The sequence below is a fragment of the Solea solea genome, chromosome 8, assembly GCF_958295425.1.
Source record: "Solea solea chromosome 8, fSolSol10.1, whole genome shotgun sequence".
Taxonomy (NCBI): Eukaryota; Metazoa; Chordata; class Actinopteri; order Pleuronectiformes; family Soleidae; genus Solea; species Solea solea.
This window is the reverse complement of record NC_081141.1, coordinates 23,454,536-23,475,535: the sequence shown is the minus strand read 5'-3', so window position 1 is coordinate 23,475,535 and position 21,000 is coordinate 23,454,536. Positions and strand designations below refer to the sequence as shown.

The 21,000-nt window shown below is 41.4% G+C and overlaps 1 protein-coding gene across 1 annotated transcript in view; it reads right to left on the bottom strand.

The window, feature by feature from the left end:
• The window catches only part of LOC131464153 (GDNF family receptor alpha-2-like), an 85,305-nt gene that overhangs the window by 14,218 nt on the left and 50,087 nt on the right, over nucleotides 1-21,000 (bottom strand). The window contains exons 5-6 of the mRNA XM_058636495.1: nucleotides 11,296-11,408; nucleotides 7,728-7,868 (exon numbers count right to left, since the gene is read on the bottom strand). Of these exons, the coding sequence (XP_058492478.1) occupies nucleotides 7,728-7,868; nucleotides 11,296-11,408 (254 nt within the window). The remainder of the gene's footprint in view (nucleotides 1-7,727; nucleotides 7,869-11,295; nucleotides 11,409-21,000) is intronic.

Sequence of the window (21,000 nt, the reverse complement as noted above, 5' to 3'; positions counted from 1 at the left end):
CAAAACAAAAAAATATAAAATAAAATGCCATTTCACCACCGCCACACAAAGGACAGATAGTAGTGGAACACACGTGCACATCGTCAGATGGACGTGCTAACACACAAACGGAAGTGAGGACACTCGGATACATAATGCGTTCCCTAGTCCCCTTGCCCATATAAACGGTAGCTCAGTGGTAGAGTGAGTCGTCTTTCAACTGTGTTTCATTCCCGGCTGCACGTGTCTACACGCTGATGTGTCCTTGGGCAAGACACTCCTGACAGCTGTGAAGGCAGCGTGTGGATGGGTATGAAAATGTGAGATAGAAAATGAGCTGCACATACATGTAGAGGCGCTGTATGAAAGTGTGTGTGAATGGGTGAATGGCAAAACTGTAGTGTGAAGCAGCTTCGAGTGGTCGTCAAGACCAGAAAAGCGCTATATAAATACAAACCAATTACCATCAACCATTGCAACTAAGTCCTGAACCCTAACCATTACTCTTACCCTAACCCTTAACCTAATCCTAACCTTAAAATTAAGTATTAGCCCCTTTAAGATGTGACAGAATGTGAGGACCAGCCAAAATGTCCCCACTTTCTATGATTTAAGAGTGGTCCTCACAAAGATGCCCATACAAGAACACACGCAAGCTTGTTTTTATATTTTATTAACGACACATCATGGACATAACGCTTACGCCAACTCGGTGTCTAACCTTAATCTTTAGTCTAACCCTAACCTAAACACAACCCTAACCCTAACTCTAAAACCAAGTCTTAACCCTGAAAAAGCAAATATACAAAACACATATACACACAGATGTTTGCGCAGCACTTGTTTTTAGCTTCTTTGAAATGATTTTAATCGTATCAGTGTTTCATAAAGTATTCTACACAATAGTTAGTTCAGTGCTGATACTGAGATACTGAGCACTGGGACTTTTAACCGCAGTATCACGCCGCTTCACAGGTGCTCCTAATAATCATTAAATACACTGAGTGTTTGGCGCCGCCAACCTACGCTGTTACAAATTAAGCCGAAAATGTCTTTCTCCAGAAATAACATTTCAATTATGAATGGTCGTCAGGAGACGCAGAGGACATTGTTCTGATGTGACACCTGTGAGGAAGATCATCCAGTGAGTGGGCACAGGTGAGATAGTTAATATAAGCATGATGGCTTGTAATGCATTGGGAACACAGAAAGTATTGCCTGCAAAAAAAATTTAAATCTGTCTTGCAGATCTGAAAGTTCATTAAAAAGTTACTGGAGACATTCTACTGAGAGCAGGAACTGACAGAGCAGTGAACTGTAAGATCAAGCTGTTAACTTACCAGAGTTAACAGCTTAACAGCATCCAAAACACCAAAGCAACTCTGGACAGACCCCATTTTCCTCTGGTTGCACAATTAATGGAAACATATGAATAAATTGTACATGAATCAAAGTCGTGGAATTAACCCGCTGTAAAGTGAAGCATGCAGTAGATGCTCAGTGTTTGTCATGTCATTTAAAAAGAAAAAGGATCATAATTAGGGATGGGAATTTGTAGCAAAAATGGTATTTGAATATTCAGTGGTAATATTTGTTGATATTCTAAACTCCAGCACAGGAGAGCTAGTGAAAGTCATGCAGGGTTCACTAATGGGAGAAGGAAATGAGATGCATTCAAGGTAAATGTCATCACCTCTGGGGGATCTACAGTGTTTTGAGGAGCACCTTCAAAATGCATTCAAGAGACCTCTCAAATGTCATCACTTCTGCAAAAACACATGGGGTCTACCCACTAAATGCAATCATTGATTAAAAAAACCCAAAACATTTGCTTTATAGCTTTTTTTAGTATATTACACTGTAACACATCAACTTTTTATAATCAAGTGAATAATCAGATAATGAAATTCTCATGTCCATCCCTCATCATCATTTTTCAACTATTAAATAGCGTTTGATGATCTGTTGTATAATGAATTATATCTAAACCTCTTGTGACAGTGCACCTGATGACATTCACTGTAACCCCACCTAACCTTAGCCGTAACTTGTTTGGCTTTCGGCTTTTCCCTCTCTCAGGGTCGCCGCGGCGGATAATCCGCACACATGATTTAGCAGAGATTTTTACTACCTGACGCTGACAGTGTTGAGTGTCAAATTAACAACGGGCATTGGGGATTGGATTATGTACCTTGCTCAAGGTAGCCTAGCCCTTGAGCTGGCAGGATTTGAACCAGCAACCTTGCCTTCACAAGTCAACTTCCCTTTTCATTTGGCCTTGGGCAACCCAACCGTAACTAGTTATGCAGAGATTAACTGGCTTAAATGACAACATTGAGTCTCTGATCAAAAAAACTCAAAAGATTTGTGTGCGGAAACAATATATGGAAAAAGCTGTCACCTGAGAGGATTGTGAACATCAATGCAGGACGCCGACTGAGGCGTTAACTTCATTGTTTTAATTGAACATGTAGTTTGTGTGTAAAGAACGCTGCACTTTTAAAGAGGTACATGGAAAAATTGAAGCCTAACAGGCAAAACAAATTCAGCGAAATACTCCAAAAACTCTTGCTGTTGAGACTCCAGTGCACTTCAGATGTGTACACTTGTGTGTGTGAAAGATAAATAGACTTCCCGTACACAGAAATGTGTGATATAACCTACCTGGGAGCTGACAGAGTGATATGAAAGTGATTTAAAGCATTGTGTTGTTTGGCTTTTTGCCACATCTTCTCTGACTGATACTCCAGTCAAGACTGCGTATGAAGTCAGTAAAAATAAATAAATGTAAACTTAACCTCACCATGGTTCAGATCTCATTTCTAACTTTAACAAGAACTTGGTCCTGAAAAATAAAATCACAACAGAGGAGGTCCTGAAGAGTGTACATCCACACCTGCACTATTAACACGTACTTAATGTTTCCCATTGTGTAAAGCAGCTTTTCAAAGCAGCTGCTGGAAAATAAAAGCAAACAGGGAAACACATAGATGTCAAAACACTTGAAAAATCTGAGCAGAGAAGAGCTGGTGAAGCACCGCGGACACACGTGATGATATGCATCTGGTTTTTTCAGGGTCGGCTATTGCTAGCTATCTCTCCACAGATGTTATAAGATGGGGGAAGTAAAGACATAAATCAAAGCACTTGGCTGGAGGGCCTCGGCAAAGGATGTTTTACTGTGCCCAAATGTTCCACTGAGTGATTAAGCTCATTGCCAATAGCAATTCATTTTTCTAATGACTCCGGCTCAGTTTTCCTTTAACCCGCGGGCACAGCCTGTGTTGCCCTTACCTGCAGGGACAGATGGAACAGGAGATGAGGGAGGGAAAAAAAACAAGATGAACAGAGATAGAGAGCGAGAGCGGAATCAAAGATCAGACCATTATTATAGCCTTTCAGATGGAATGCTGGCTTCCCCCTTAAATTTGAGTCTTCACAATTTATTATTCTGTTAAAGTTGGAAGACGGGGAAGAGGTGCAGACTGTAAATTTGTCAAACACAATTTTATTTTTGCGCTGCAATTTTGGTTTGTTGATCAATGAAGGAAACAATTTACCTTGCAGAAATAGTGGAAAATTGGATAGGTGGGTGTCACGGGGAAGAGAAAGATAATTTGTCACTGCAGACACAAAGGCCCCATTTACACCGAGTATTAACATGTGTCTCCCATGTCCACATCGAGATCCCATCGCTATCCGATCACAGTCATCCCCCGCCTGTGTGCTGCCATATCAACAACAACAATGTTCATCGCATGTGAAGTGACACTATTGTATGGATTATTGAAGGATTCATCCCAGACAAGCCGAATACCGTCGAAAGTAGTTGCAGTGCCACTGTCAAGTTAGCTGTGCTCGGAGCCACAAAGTACAGATGCGTCTCCGATGCGTCTCCGATCCACCCAACAACAACCGAGCAGAGCAACAATCTGTCCTGGGTGTATTTTCACCTGGACTTAGAAGCGGTCAGGTGCTATCCGATTGTATTCCGAACACAGCAAACGTCTTGTTATGCCAGGTGTCAAGGGGGCCATACGTATACAGATATTGTGAATTTCACAATATTATGAGGAAAAAGGCATGGTATGGAAACAGTAGGGTCTTCAGTCAATAACTGTTGTTTGGCTTCAGCTACAGTGGAGCAGAGCGGAGGTAAGAGAGAGAACTACGTACATCACAGACTCCATGGGTATCCAGCAACAACGCTGACGGCAGAGAAAATGAACATGGCAGACTTTCTGTTGGAAGTCGTTAGGCGTTCTCTATCTGTCTATAATTGTCGCTCAATGTGGATCAGTTTTCAGGCCGTCTGGTCTGGACATCGGCAAAAAGCCAACATCCCCTGATATGACTAATGACTGAAACAATAGGCTGCTACCTCCTTGACTTATATGCTGGCTCCCTTTCAAACTATTGTTTTTTTATGTTTATTTATTTTGCACAATGAAGGATATGTCAATATCTTCATTTGAGTATTTCACATTGAGTTTTACTTTAAGTTCACTACAGAAGACACTAAATGACCTCTGCAGTTGGGTCCTAATGAGGCAGAACCTCATTTCTGGCCTGGTTAAGTTTAGGGCTTGGCCTGGACAATGTTTCGTCTCCACCATACAAATGAATGGATATCAATGCAGTGTCCTCAGAAGAATAGCTGCATAAACGTCTGTGTTTGTGTGTCTGTACACAGAGTGTGTGTTTGTTTGTGTGTACACACCAGATGTATTCACACTCTGTATTTTATTCCCTGGTGTGTTGAAGTTTATCGCTTGACTGCAGAGAGGAGATGCTGCATTTTGTGTTATTTTTCAAGACGCCTCCTCACCTCCCGGCCTCATCCCTCATCCGGCACACTCAGCTAAAACGGTAACCCAGCGATCTATTGAAATGGTCTGAAAGCATTATTCACACAATGGAACATGTTAAAGGCAATGGTGTCTTGTAGCACTGATGACACTGCTCGCTCTGGCAGTCTACTCCTCCGCGGGGATGTTTCAGGTAACTACTCTGTCACGCTGCACTCTGCGCATTAGATTTACAGATGTTATGTATTTTAGCTTATCTTATTATTTCATTTGTGCACGATTTGTTACCTTTCATGGCTTTTTTCTCTCCTGTAAGGAATGAGTCCTTTAACTTCCTCTGTTTGAATGTGAAAATGATATAAAACGGGCTTCTTTTGTACTGAAGCCCGGGCAGATCTTGCCCTGAGGAGGGATGAGATTGATGAGAAAGTACTGAGACCATTTCATTTCAACTTAATCAGTCGGTTCGAGCTTCTGTGGACTTGATATCGGGCAAAAGCTATGAGGGGTAAAGCAGTGTAGCAGTAAAATCCATCCATCCATCCATCCGTCATCAATACATTCTCTTAATCCCTCCAGCTTTATTTCCTTCTTTGTAATGACTAATTGTAATGAATTATACATGGTTCAAGTGTAATTTAAGTGAAATTAGTAGATTAAATTTTAAATCAAATTAATTGTCTTTTGAAATATTAATACCAGGGACCAGTCTTTCACACGCACACTCGTCTTTGCTGGTGTCTGACTGACTCAGCTGCCATTTTTCTCTCCTTACATAGTTTAAATTGTCAATGCTCTTGTGTCCATGTTAGGGCTGAAACTATTCATCGATTATAAAATGACCTGTCAACTGTACTGATAAACCTTTAATCAGCATAAGAGTCTTTTAATCATGCAAGTTCCCTTGAGTTTCTTAAATGTGAATATTTTTCTGATTTCATTGCTCCATATAATAAAGAAACCATTAAAACCAATTACTGGATCATTACAATAATCATTAGTTGTGACCCCACAGTCCATGGGTGTATTAGTCTGAAAACGAGTAATGGTCGACTGCGAAGCGATTGAACAGCAAAAAACCTTTTCTGGAGTCAGTGACACAGTAGTTTCTTTTTAAATTGTAACATGCACCTTCATAGGCCTTCTGACAATGAGTGTATGTATGTCTCCTCCTATTTCCCGCCTCACCTCCGGGTGCTTTGGTGGCATCCCGCTGTTCCTGTAGATGGTTTGTTTGGGCTCTTTTGCTTTGCACACAGGGAAAAATGTTTTCTCAGCAGAGAGAGGCTCTATCTTTCTCTTAGCACCTTCATAATAAAAAGGCACCAAAGTGCAAACACACCCGACCTTTAAAGAGTATGGGAGATTGCAGCGTTATCTATTTATTGCACACTAGGGGGGTATACTGTCTGTAAAACAGCAAACTTATCGTTTAAAACAGGCAGTGCAATCACCCCCAAAAACACAATGTCAAACACGAAGCACTCAAACATGGGGCTGCATCCATACCCATACACTTACATAACTGTCCCACCATCCCACATGGCGGAGAGTCAAAGTGAAAGTGTTTCTGCTCCGAGTAGCAGAAGCATTAAAGTGGAACTTTGCAAGTCTGGTCACCGTTTCCCCTACGGAGCTCCCTCAACAGAGTACATATTTTTATGACACCGCTGTAAACATCCATCCATTGTCTACCACTTTATGCTCACTGTTGTAAAAACTCACCGCTGACGCTCCCCTCTCGTGACCATATGCTTTTATTTTCAGCCGGTGAACACAAACCGTGTAGCCATGACGATGTTGGTCATCGGCATCCATTATACATGCTCATTTATGGTCATTTCCTCTTCCTCGCTTCCTCCGACAACAGTTTTCTCTGCTTCTTTTTCATTGGCTCTGCCATGATGAATGTCTAACAGAACACTATCGCTGCCTTGATGCTGGTACCTGGCTACGGTGTGTAAACTGCCGGGAAGAACGTTGCGTTTATCTGCCCTGATCTTGCAAGACTGGTTTTTCACTAGACAGTTGGGGGAGTGGTGACAGCCCCCAATCTCCCCACAACAAGACATTTAACCATTACAATGACTCTGAAGCTGTTAAATTAGGGTAAAAATCCTGCATAATTATGCTATAACACATGATGAGAGCAGGTTGAGAGACAGCGAGAGTGTTAGCTATCCTTGGCTGAAACTCAGTTGCTTCCCTGTCCAGGACAAAATGACCAACACCAGCATATCTGTCTCCAACCTTTTTTTTCTGCTATTGTTGAGATGTTTTTTGAGTGGGTTCGTGAAGCATTTTAGGTTTGGCATTTCTAACCCATAGCCACAGTTTCCTGTGTTTGAGGACAACTCTGCCTGCAATGTGGGTGTCAAAGTGTTATGAGCTGAGCCAAAAAACACCTAACTAAAACATCTACACAGTCTGTGGCCCAAAACTTTAAATTATGAATAAACTGGCAGCACTATGGTTCTCATTGAAGACAGTATATCATTTTAACATGTGTCCCTAATCTCTGATGACATGTCATAGTCATTTTATGACCTAATACAATGCATTTCTTACCTACAGCCCCTTTAAGAGTCAAAGTATACACTTGGGTTGTTACAAGAGAGAACAGAGTAGCTGGAAACACCCACCCTAATGCCACACCACTCATTATTTCCACATCCAGTCTCCACCACACATCAGCCACCCCTCAACAACATCACATCCACAGCTGTCTCAGGGGAGACGTCCGAAACACTGAAAAACAGAATCTGACATGAAACTATTAAAGTTGCATTAGATCGATGTTCACGGCTCCCTCCACTCTTGCATGGCAGCAAGAGTAACTACCGTATCACGTGCTTGTGCTCCTATCAATATTACATGACTGTTGGACCCTGATCAGTTACAAAGCACATTTCAAATGCATGCACAGTCGAGATGACTCACTTAGGCATGTGTTGTCGGTGAAGTAGCGCAGGAAGTTCGTACACTCCTCTTCTTGGTTTCCGCTGCCTTTACAGGTGCACCATGGGGAAATGGTCCAGTTGGAGAAGCTGCTGTCGACATAGTTTGGAGTCATTTCGGTCCCTAGTTGGGACAAACGCACAGACACAGACATACACACATTAGTACAAACAGTTACAGGCCACTAATGGACAATAATGGACTACATTTGTTGCAGATATTATTTAAAATAGACAACAGGATGTTAGTCATAGATATGGGTCTGTACTCTTGAAGGTGAAGTATTTTGTTGTACTTACTTTTAAATGTAAAGGGACCATTATATCATGAATGTTTTTTTGAAAGCAGGTGCGTTAGAAACGGTGTGTGCTGTTTTGAATATCACACTATTGTACTAAAACATTGCACTTATCTGCTTTGATGCTTTCAGGTGGAGTCAGGGGTTTTAGATGCACTTTGTGTAACATATTCCAAACAATTCCAGGAAGCACTACTGCATATTATCACTTCAGGTGACTGATGCTGAAATATCGACACTTCAGTGACCACTAAGCTATAAAAAAAAAAAATGCAAATCTACATTTGCATTTGGAAATCTGCGAGCTCCCTGACGCTGCCGCAACATGACCAGGCATCTGTTACCGAACACTGCGGCTGGGACGGAAACATTTGCAAGTACTAGCCTGTGCACATTGTTTAAGCAACGTTCTCTGTGAGCAAACAGATGGTCATCAAGTGTTTTAATTAAGTAAACAAGCTCTCTGTGCCTCTACTGCCTAATTACTTCTAGTAGTGAACTGATGTCCAGCGCACTGGGGGCAAATATCAGACCAGGAGGGAGGACAAAGTGTGTTGCACTGCTCTGCCTGCTTGTCATGATAATAATGAAGGGACAAGAGACAGCGGTCACACTGTATCTCCTTTAAACTCCCTAAAAATCGTCATTATTTAGCTCACCATTTGTCTGAAATACTACGAAGTTTCAAACTGTCCTCCACATGAAACATATCTATGGGTTGTTTTGGCCAACCCGTGAATACGACCCGTGGGTATGTTTTTAGCACACTGGTATTTTGCAACTCAACTAGGCACAAGTGTTACTGAGGTTAGTGTTAGACAGGCCTGCTAGGTTGTTATTTATACTACCACTAGGGGTGCCTAGTTTAAAAACGATAGTTATGTTTCGTTGGAGGACAGTCGCGGTAGCTATGGTACGTTTCATTTCACGCTCTATGCATTTTTTTGCATACACAAACAATGTAACAAGATGTTCACAAATAAAAATTAAACAGTTCTACATGTACAAATAAGACATAAGTGCAATTAACCGTGACATAAGCAGAGTGTTTGTACTTGTGAGTACAAGTGGTAGTCGTCTAGGAATATATGTGAGGTTGGTCTGACTTTCTGATTTGGAAATTCCAACTTTCGACTACAACTGGAACACACCATGACTTCCCTAATGTAGAGGTAAATGTCACGACAAATGCGTTATAATTCGCTCCAACTTTCTGTACCTGAGGAGCCTCCTTCAACATCTACTGAAGACAACAGCGAGGCTAAGACTGGGTACATGTTCGCAAGTAACATGAATGTTTAGCAAACAATGAACTTCCGCTGTAGCAGAAGCTATTGTGATGGTTTGCTGTTACTAGCTGAAGTTGCTAGCCACTAGCTGATCAACTTGCTTAGTTAGTTTCTTAAACTGTGTTCAAAGGTGCTTATTAAAGGGTTAGCTAGCATAACACCTGAGTTATGTCTTTATTTTGTCTTCACATTAGTCTCCTACTAGCCTATTAGTAGTACTCTCCTATTAGCCAACTCTGACATCAAATGACAAAACATTGACACTGGGATAAAAAAAGCTAAGAGGCAAAGCTAAGACGAGTGCCACCGGGCAGTCACTAGTTTTATTGTTAAAGGTTTACTGCATTTTATGTTTGAGGGGAGAAAATACAAAAGTGCTCATACATAAAATTAATGGAATGAAACAGGCATTTTAAGTGAAATCACACTGAAGGTAATGTTTATGATTTTTTCTTTATGAATCCACTTTCGGGATGTAAAAAAGTCATGGAGCATTATTTTATTATTATTTTACAATAATGTGTAACGTCACTTCATTATTGAAAGAAAAATGTACTGAAGTCTAGATATCAATATTGATACCATATCAATGATTTGGCCCACCTGTGACCCCTGACTCGCTGATTTTTTTCCTTATTTTTCTCTCTGTCTTTTGGAATAAGGGAGTGTTTGTCTGTTATTTCTACTCTCCCTTCTCTCCACTCTGAACCTTTGCTCACCTCACACCTGTTCATGATCACAGTCAAGAACACCTGGAGATCACCTTCAATCAACTCACCTTAAGAAGCCTGCTTCTGCTGCCAGCTCCTGCCAAATCATTGTACCACACTCTGTGGTTGATGTGCAACTCTTGCCTGCTGTCTGTTTGTCTGAAGTTTAGTTCCTACTCTGATGCTGATCTCTACTTCCAGGATTTCACCAGCCTTGACTGTCTGCCTGCCCGATGCACTTTGCACTTACTAAGACTTCATCATTAAAGAGACCTGGATTCGCTTACCTGTGTCGATGTGCTTTTGGGTTTTTCCCTAGATCGTTTTATATTCATTTCTCAATCACTTAATTCAAACGCATCCAGAAAATACAGACACAAACAGGTGAAAGTGCCAAGTATTTAGTGTGACCCACCTTTATACTTGAAAAAATACCATGACCCTGGCTCTCTTAAAACTGGAGTGGAACTCTAATTAATGTTACTGGTGAAACCTGTGTTTGCCTGACTATTAGATGTTAAAAAAATATCTGCTGTAAAATAGGTTTATTACACCTTGATCGAACATTACATACATGTGTTTGCTAATAATATTAGCAACGTGCACATGCACATATTATGTAAGACCACATTTCAATAACGTCATTGCAATCCGAGCGCCACTGTCCACAGACTTTGACAGACATAAAAATAACAAAGCTTTTGACACTTTTGCACAGTACTGTAAAGTTTCAGGACCTGTCAGCCCCAAATATTGATCTTTTAGCTCATGTAGTAGTGAAGAACAGTAAAGGCCACGTCTAGGACGCTTCACAACCTCCCGACAGGTAGTCAGGCATATTTGATTTTTGCTGTTTTCTGCAATGTTTTCCATGCAGTCAGTCAGGTTTGTCCATCAAGTCACAGCACAGATTTATCACTCTATGGCAGCCTTATCTGATATTGACAAGTGAGAACACAGAGCGCTCACCACATGCAGAAGTGTTCACATTCAAGGTGCTGGTACGTTAAACACAGATGTCAGAGTGCAACTCTTGGTGCATGTCTGTGCTCTCTGAATGCTCTTGTAATGTACAGTATATTACCATCACCCCTTTATTGGTATTGTATATCCACATTCTTGCCAATACACAGCCTTGGTCTGTCATGTCTGTCAGTCAAGTCAAAATACAAATGTTTGGCTCTACATTTGCCTTATCTGACACATTTCAACATGTCACACTCTCACTCCATCACAGCCTTGGTTGTACTGACCGATGAGACTTGTGTAGGAGGCCAGGCAGGCCTGGTGATTGTCTTGGTTGGGACAGGTGCTCAGTGTGTGTGGAGTCATCCAGCAGTTGACCAGGTAATCGGCCAGCCTAGACCTGCACAGCAAACACAAAGCACAGCACAGTCAGAGGGAGAGTTAAAGAATGTATTAATTCATTATCGAGCTACATCATTTACTCTGAACCTCATATCCTGTGCAGTTAACATTTCTATATCAGTGGTTCTCAAAGTACCACCTGAAGTTACATCATTATCACCAACAGATTTATTCCCAGTAAGATAATTTGCTCTCTCTCTCATCCTCCTCTTCCACACACACTGGTATAGTGACATTAGATTAAGATGGAGCGAGAGATAAGGTGCCTCTAATTATTATTATTTAATAACAATTGTTTTGTTATTTGTTTAATTTTCTATGCACTCCAGTCAAAATTCCCCAGCTCTACTTCAATCACATACCCTGGTATATGCAGTAGAACAGTATTTCTGATTTTCCTCCGAGTACCACCAGAGGAAGCTCGCGTACCACAGTTTGAGAACCATAGATTTACATACACTAACCAAAGCAGGAATGTGTTTAGCATTAAAAGAAGGATGGAAAAAAATACAAAGCTAGTTGAAGGGACCTCTGAGTTGTCCCTTCACTGAGTTGTCATTGTAATTGAGAAATTCTCTGAGTTCCTGGACAGAAGTTTCAACTGGAACTCAACTCCAACTCAAGAAAGCCAAACAAACCTCACAAAACCGACATGGGATTCCAAGATGGCTGCCACTCAATCAATAGTTTACATTGTTTATCTTTTTCCCCCGACTTCTCAACTGGAATGCAGTCAACTCGGAGGTGATGTTACTCCCAATTCGGACTTCCAATGTAAATGGAACTCACCAATAGTTGTGGAGGAAACTCTCTCCTGTGGGTTGTGATGTAATTGCCTGGTGGAATGCCAACACATCATGTTTCCTCAGGTAAGTCAGGTGTAATGTGTATATCATAAGGTCATCTGTGTCCACACACTGACTGAATGACAGTGTAGTTATATGAACACCACATAACTAACTTGGCACTACTTTACAATGTTTGAAATGTAAACATTGTTTCCACACTGAAAAATGAAAATGGTTGAGGAACTTGAAAAAAAAGTGGTAACACTAAATTGACCATTTATACAACTTGCTTACTTTAGTTTGAACTTAATTCATCAAGGTGTACCAATTTAGGTATTTTTTTTATAGTTTGTCAATCAATTTCTGTTTATTGAATAATAAAGTTGGTTATTAACTCATTCAAAAATCAGTGATAGAAAATACAAAGAAACGTGCAGCCAACCATGCACATTCCCGATTATGCCTATGTTTCCAGTTGTCAGTTGTCACTTGCGTGAGAGAGTATCTGGAACATCTGTTTTTCGAGAACTCAGCAACAGGTGTTGTGACGAGCGACCTGGTCTCACACAACCTTCAGTGACTCCCTCTGCAACATGCCGCACAAGCCCACAGGTGAGGATTAGAATCACATCGCCCGCCTCAGTTTTCATGCATATTGTGGACATCACGACTGTCTCCCGAACTCACTTCCCCTCACAAACTGAGGGAACTGATAAAGAGAGTGTGTTTTGATTCAGTGTGTGTTTGTGATAAGAGCTTTAAGTCTGCGGACGCCCCGAGGGTGGCATTGCTAATCCACTTAAGTAGGTTTATTGGGAGAAGCGTGTGCAAAGTTGGTCCGTCTGTACTGTTCACATCACAGCGAACCACTGAGTGAATCACAGTCCGTTGCACATTTCTCTCCCTTTCTCTTTTTTACCCTCGGTGCTTTTCTTCCTCTCACTCTGTCATGACTTATTCGCTCTGAACTGGTATGACTCCTTTTTTTCAGCCTTAGGTTCAAAGGTAACGTACCTCAGGCAGTCTTGCCCTTCGTGAACACAAACCATCACGAGCACAGACACGCACACTCACACAAATAAACAGGTTTACTAAAATCAACTGACTGAATGTGTCCTCTGGCTCGTGTCCAGTTGGTTTGAAACTTTTGGTAAAACTTGAGATATCTGAAAAACAACCATTGCGCTGACTCATCCATGGCAGCTGCTCCTTCCTTCTCGCACTGTCATAGAGTCATTTGTTAGGGTGTTGTTTTTAAAGGTGAGAGTGAGAGTGATTTCAAAACTCAGTACATCATTATCTGATTAAATTTGACACATTTTAATTACTAGGTTTTTTATCTCTGCCAGTTATGTTGGTTGCTTGCAAAGTGTAATAGTTTAACTTTGACTTTGACAAAGCATCCTTGTGCCTGTAGCTACATAAGCACAAGAGTCCAGTGCAGCCTAATGATCTGCTTGCTGACAAGTTTTGAGTCTCCCTTTATCAATTTGGTTATTATCAGTTATTAATGATAACAAATATTCAAAGACAAGGCCTGCAAAGACCTGCAGGTGCCTCAGTGACATGTCACAGACCGAGACTGTCCTCCAACCAAACGTAACTATGCAGGAATTACGACCCAGGTATGTTTTTAGTGGTAGTATAAATAACAGCAATCTGGTACCTTACATTTACATTTAAGTATTTAGCAGAGGCTTTTATCCAAAGTTAAAGAGGAATAAGCTACATAGAAAAGGTTTTGGAAAGAAATCCACTAGACAGGAACAGTGGACTGACAGAGGGTGAGAGTGCAGAAGGAGGGTGAGTGCTAGGACAGAAGATGCTCTTGGAAGAGCTGGGAGTTCAAGGGCTTCTTGAAAGATAGACAGGGACGGCCCGTTGTGTTAAAGAGTCTGGATTGTCTTGTGCAGGGTGTTGGCACCGCCAGACGACAATCCTTTGATGAACGGAGTAGTTGAGGGGTAACATTAGCCTTTATGAGAGCATTTAAGTAGGTGGGAGCAGACCCATGAAGCACTTTGTCGGCTAGCATCAGTGATTTGAATTTGATGCGGAATACAACATTGATGCACCAGAGAAAAGGACACTGCTACGTTAAAAGTTTTGAGGTAGACAAGTAGAGACGAAACCGAGATAAATTAAGCTCCATCACTTTTACTATTATTATTACTACTAATGATACCGTTTTCCTCATCCATCCTTCATCTACGGCTTGTCATCACTATCATCTTGTCCAGGGAGATGATACTGGACAAGACGATAGTGAGGATTATCAACTGTTATTAATGTTATTCAATTTTGAATTACACCTGTTACAACTGTTTCTGGTCTCTACATCTCCTCTACCTTCTTCTTTTCAACCACCTCTCCTTCCCTAACTCCTTCCCTTCCCCCCTTAACCGGTCGAGGCAGATGTCCGTACATACTGAGTCTGGTTCTGTCAGCGATTTCTTCCTGTTAAAGGGGAGGTTTTTTTCTCTCTCTCCACTGTTGCCAAGTGCTTACTCATTGTGTTCCTCTTGGGTTTCTCTATAGTAATTGTAAGGTCTTGACCTTACCATGTTAAGTGCCTTGAGATAATATACGTTATGATACGGCGCTATGCCAATCCTGAGTGATCCAATCATGTGCAGATTGCGCTAAATACACGTCTGAATGCTGCCAGTCCAACCCAAATCCCACACTCCACATTCGGAGGTGGTCTGAGGACACATGTGAGGACATCTGTCCTCAGGACTAAGCTGATGTCCTCTAACCAGCTACAGTTTCATGGTATTTCACACTAATCTGCAACCATGCGTTCAAAATGAACTCTGATTGGTGTATGATTTCATTTTGTAATGGTTCAAATCTTATTTCATGTTACCGCAGAGAGAGTACAGAGCTTTCTTTCACTGAGCCTCTTTCATGTCTCTCTCTCTCTCTTTCGGTCACACGCGCACACACACACACACACACACACCAGCAAGCACACTGACAGCTGACACATTTGTATTGTCAGATTTGTTGAACATGTTCTTTTGAACAGGCATGACGTCAGCATGTGTTTGAATTCTGGGTGGAGGAAGCCAGATTTGATCTCCAGCAATCAAAGGAGTCACATCCAGGACACATTTTAATGATGTGATGTGATGTGAACAGTACGTACGACCCACATGCAATTGAATCTCTCAGGATGGATGTTAATGTCAGATTTGTGCATGTTTCAGTCGGCAGCTCCTCCTGCTGACAGCTTGTGTCCGACCACCTTATGTACCTGCAAAAACTCAGCAATCCTCCAACTTTGAATGTAGTTTTTTTTTTTCTAACTTAATTTCGTCACAATAGCTGTTAAACGTTGTTTTCAGTGTTCAAGCTCAGCAAGCTGAACCGCTAAAGCTAAACTGTAGCTTTATATGTAACAGGCAACGTGCGAATCTCATTAAAATCTCACATTAAGCACACAAGCAGAAGATCTCACTTACAGCAGGGTCTCCTGTTCACCACTGTTTCGCCTTGGTGTCAAAGTCAGAAGTTTTCACTTTGACAGCAAGTTGCGGTGCCTTTTGCCACTTTACTCAGGAAATACAATTTACAAAAAAAGAAAATGTGTCTTAACCTGATGATGGCTTCCTTCAGACAAGTCTATATAAAGGTGGATGTGATAATAACCACCTCATGTTAAAACATCACGAATGTAACACCTTATAAACAGAAGGGTTCTTTTTTTTTCAAAACTTAAAAACAGGATTCTCATCATGCATATACTGTGTTTTCAAACCAACAGACATGTGACTCAATCCTTCCGAGCCTCTTCCTTTGACATTCAGAGGACATAGATTATCTTAATCCAATGCACTCTCTGGCATCGAGAAATTCATAATTAAACACGTAGGATGTTATTGTCACAGAAATGTTCATATTGCTTTGTATTTAAATATGCATCGCAGCAGTTACAGTATGTGGGTTTTTTTTACAGAGGTGATGCTTGATCACTTATTTATAATTTTAAAAAGTAATTAGGTTGGATGAGATGCACTGAGCCTCTGTTTACATGCTTATCTGTCCTCCAGGAGACTCAGTGATGGTGCTGCTTAGAACATATTATTCTATATTCTATAAGAGGCATATGCTTTGTGTCAGAAACTGACTGTTGTGAGTTTGAAACCAACGTGCTTACTGTTATGTTGCATTCAAACTCTGTGAATTTGGCTAAGAGGCAATATAGGAAGATGAGGTAACAATCTGCACATATATGAGTGTGTGTGTGTGTGTGTGTGTGTGTGTGTGCAGCCAGTGTAGTGTGATTAGCTTGGGCCTCCAGCAGAAAATCCCACTCGGACTCACTTCATTACTCCAACCCCATCTCTATCCGCCAACCCCATCTCCATCCGCCCTCCTATCAAACCAGCCGGAGAACCCCCCGACAGGACATGCTGTGAACACTATAAACGCCCCGCATCAGAAAATGGCACATTCCGTATTCCTGCTGCTTTATCACGTCTGCAGCGGCAGATAAAGACGCACACATGAAGAACACATGTCGCATGCTCAGACGTCAATACATAAGTGTGTGATGTTACCAAAGCACGACAAGACGCGTACATGCGGCGACAAGCCTCTCTCATCTGTCCTCATCCTGTTCACAATGAAACAGGGTTGCTGTGCTCACAATCACGCTAAGGGAGATCAAAAGAGAGAGGAGGGAGGACAAATCTATCGCATTCATACATGTACAAACAACCTTTAGAAGCGTGTTTTCTATTTCTTTTTGGGGGAGAGTCTCTTATTTTCTTTCACGGGCACAAATGTATCTGATTTCTGTAGGGAGGGCAAAGGCCACAGCGATATTAAAGAAACTGAACAAGGAGAGCGTTTCTTTTTAGAGGCCTTTTTTATCTTCAGACAATGATGGCTTAAAAATAGTAATTTAAAGTTTAGAGAGGTGTCCTGAGTGTTCAGACAATGGTGTTCCAAAACGAGGATGCAGCACATTTCATGGCTTCCAAGAGCTTTCCATTATACCTCGGCGAAACGCCACTCGCTGCTGAAAATTACAGGCTGTCTAGCTCAACAGAGTTTTATGGTCATTTCAGCCACTCAGCCCCCAGGGAAGTGGCACGGGAGCCCCCACTGAGGTAGACTTCTTTCATCCAACCTGACACTTTAAACACAGTGATTTGGCTGAGCGCTGAGTGCCTGTCCATCCAGCATGGCAGTAATAGAAAACTAATGGCTTTTTATATGGATTCTTATTCCTATCACTTGATGCCCATGACAAACAATGCGACTCAAATCAGATGAGTGCCAGTCATGGAAACCATTTTCTCATGTAGAGGGCGAGGCGGTAGGGGCGGGGTGGTTATCAGACTCCAAACTCCTAAGAGCTTCCTTTCTACATTAAAACCACAGTCTATTGAGAGTCCTATCTGGTTTAGAGACTTCCCCTCTCCGCTCCGTCGACAAATATGAGTTCTACGGTTGATAATTTCAGTTAAATATGAAATTACTGCTCTTCACTCTTATCTCTTCCCCCATAGTCTTCAGTCGAGGGAGGCTTTGAAAAACCGTATCTATTGCTCATCTACACAGAGCATAACAATAAGCATCACACAAGGCTGCCGACATAATGGCAGTTACATGAAGCAAATGAGAAAAACAAAAGATGTTTTCCTCTCTTTTGCCTGACATCGCCTTTCCCCCCCTCCTCGCCCTTTCTTTTTGTGCCTGTTGAGTTCCTCCGACCTTATCTCATCTCTCCTCTCCTCTCCTCTCCTCATAGGGAAAATATGATCCATGTGAAATGGCAAAGTAAACAAATGTTGGTAGGCAGAGCTGGTGTATGACTATTATTACTCTGTTTCCACATTGTGCAGCTGTACTTGATAACCTTTTTACGATAAAAGACAAATGATAAGGTGTATGACGGAGTATTAGGGCCACGCATGAAGGAAAAAGTATGTATCGACGTGTCAACTTTATTCTGGGACCTTCGCTGCGGGGATACCTGTGTCTCAGACACCGCGCACGCCTGTGATCCAGGTCCTCAGGATCAAGCGACTTAATCAATCACCTTATTGTATCTTGGGATACAACGTAATCTCTCTGTCATGCACTTCCTCCAAGGTTGAATGATTTTTTTCCAGCACAACCTTTTCAACGTTTTTACACTTTCCTTGTTGCTAAACCTCCTTCTGAAGAACAAATTCAACATTGTGAGTGTAGTGGCATGGAAAAAAAATCACTCTTATAATTCAGTAGACTATAACAACCTTAATTTCAGCCAGTGACCCCAGTTAGGGATGATTAAGCGACCATTTTACCCACAGCTATTTTCCCCTCATTGCTGGACATTACTGGAGTCCTGCCTTTTTTGGCAGCACTGTACTCATTAGAATTCCTGGTCAATACTCTAAAAGGGCAATGCAGGCAGATGGCGTCCAGTCAAAACACAAGGCAGTTTAGCCTGGCTGTCATGTGACGCCACCTTTCGCCTGCTTACTCAGCAGAGAATTGAGAGGGGAAAAAACTAAAGTCTGGTGACTCAACCTCGCCTTTGCTTTATTACGTTGAAAAGGCAAGAGGACGAGGTCAAAGCCTGGTGTGACCGGACAGTGTGTGAACTTGAGGATGGAACTTTGTGCAACCACAATATAATTAGCATATTCAAGATGTCATTGTATCGTATTTCTGCCAAGCGATGCTCTTTCATCTGTTTGTACACTGACTTTGTTCCCAGGGTAAAATCCATACAATGTCTAATTCAACTGAAGTGGACATTTGTTCTCACACATTCAGCTCCTTTGGACAAGGTTGTAAAGTGTGAGCGAAAGTAGCTTTTGCCTCTCACTCAGTGGACAGCCTCCCTTTGAATAATGAAAAAAAACTACTCTACTATTCTGCCCCTCAGTGAACAGACAGACAAAGTTGTGTGTGCCTGTGACTATTCCCAACAGAAAATAGCTCAGGTTTTTATCTCAAAAAAAGTTGTCAGATTTGTTGCTTTATTGAAAATGAGTTGCTCATTGGGTTTGACAGGTCAATAAATCTAAAAGCTCTGCCGATGATGTGATAGAAACTATTTGCACCTTTAAAGCTGCAGTGAGTAACTTTTGGGTGTTTTTTTGTTGTTGTTGTTATTCTGCCTGCGTTTCATTTCCATGACCTTCATCTGAAAACATGCACTATGTTAGAGCTATACTATCAGACCAGCAGCAGATATCTGGGTTTTCTGAGCAGTAGAACTTTTGGTGGACATTTCCTTGTGTTTTCACTTCAAAACTCAAACCTTAATGACTCATTCTAGTCCATAATAAACAGCAGAGAAACACATCAGACTGTGCGAAGTAATTATTGCATGAGAGCAGCTCGACCTCACATCAATTTGAATGCTCACTTGGCCCACCAGAAAAATACGACCAGAAAATAGACAACACAAGCATCTGAAAGTCTATGGCATGGCACATAATATTCTTTCAAATTTGAGTTTTGGGAAAAGTGACAGCACAAGCCCCCTACTGAATGTTATGTCACGGGGATGAATGCTACATCACACAAAAACCAGCACTGTCTGCTTGGTGGAGTAGATTATTCAAGGTTACCTGAATTCCCTAAATAGTCTCTGAGCAAGACAAAACAGCCGTTACCTCAGACAAAATGTCCCTGAAAGAGAAGAGTTAGCAAAAGGTGGCAAAACACTTATTACGAGTCATTATATAACCATTAGTCACATATCAAACAGTTCTGTATGAAACATTGAAAGGAAGGTACACGCTGCAGCCTTCACTTAGCCTCCTTAAGTACAAAGAGGAGTTCAGAGTGAGAGTGATGAAGAGTGGCCTTTACTGACACATTCAAAACCACACATCGACCATTCTGTAGATAAGTCTAAAGCCCTATTGATAATGTGTGCATTAATAATACATATGGTACAATTGAAAGGATGAGGCCCAGTCGGTAATGACTGCCGTTTTCCGCTACACCGTGTTCCCTTGGAGATTACCGTTTGGGAAAGTAAATGGGCATATGCTAATCCATGCATTGGAATTGAACGCACAACTCCCTATATTTTTCTTTCCCCGCAACATCCCTCTCACGACTCCTCTTCCTCGCCTTCTCTCCCTCGTTTGTTGCTCTCATGCATAGCCGCGGCAAGCTGAGCATGTCTCTGAAAAGCTACGGCCTGATTAAAGTCACACACTTGCAGAAAACTGTACTATGTATGAGGGAAAAGGTCACCAGTCCACACATGCTTTGCTTGCAGAATCGGAGCTTCACCCAGTCAGAGAGGACAATTCGCATTGAAGTGGCAGAAACAGCCCAATGACTTTGAGTGAACAGAACTGTATTAGATTCAGATTTAAAGCAACGCTAATGAGTCAACAGCTTTATATTAACAATAAATGAAATGATTGTACATAAAGGCTTGAGGTGTTTCACCTGCATTTTCCTATACTACGCTAGTTTGACCAAAATTCATGGGTCTCATAGATCCCCTGATCTTTTCTCTCCTCCTTTGTCTCTACTTAAAAAAAAATATATATATATATATATGTATATATACATGAAGCCAAAATGCAATTAAGTTTTTTCATATTTTAATGACAAAATAACTAATGACACTTCACTAACACTTACGAATTTACAAGGCAAGATAAGATGCAGCTCCCCAGTGTGCACATTAAAAAACAAAAAAAAACCTGTAACTCATTAAAAAATTAGTTTGACGTATTGTTAGTGTTATCAAGATGAGCAATAATATTGTTTATTGTCCCATTACTACTCCCTTCACTGTTCGTTCTTGGACAAACATAACAAGCC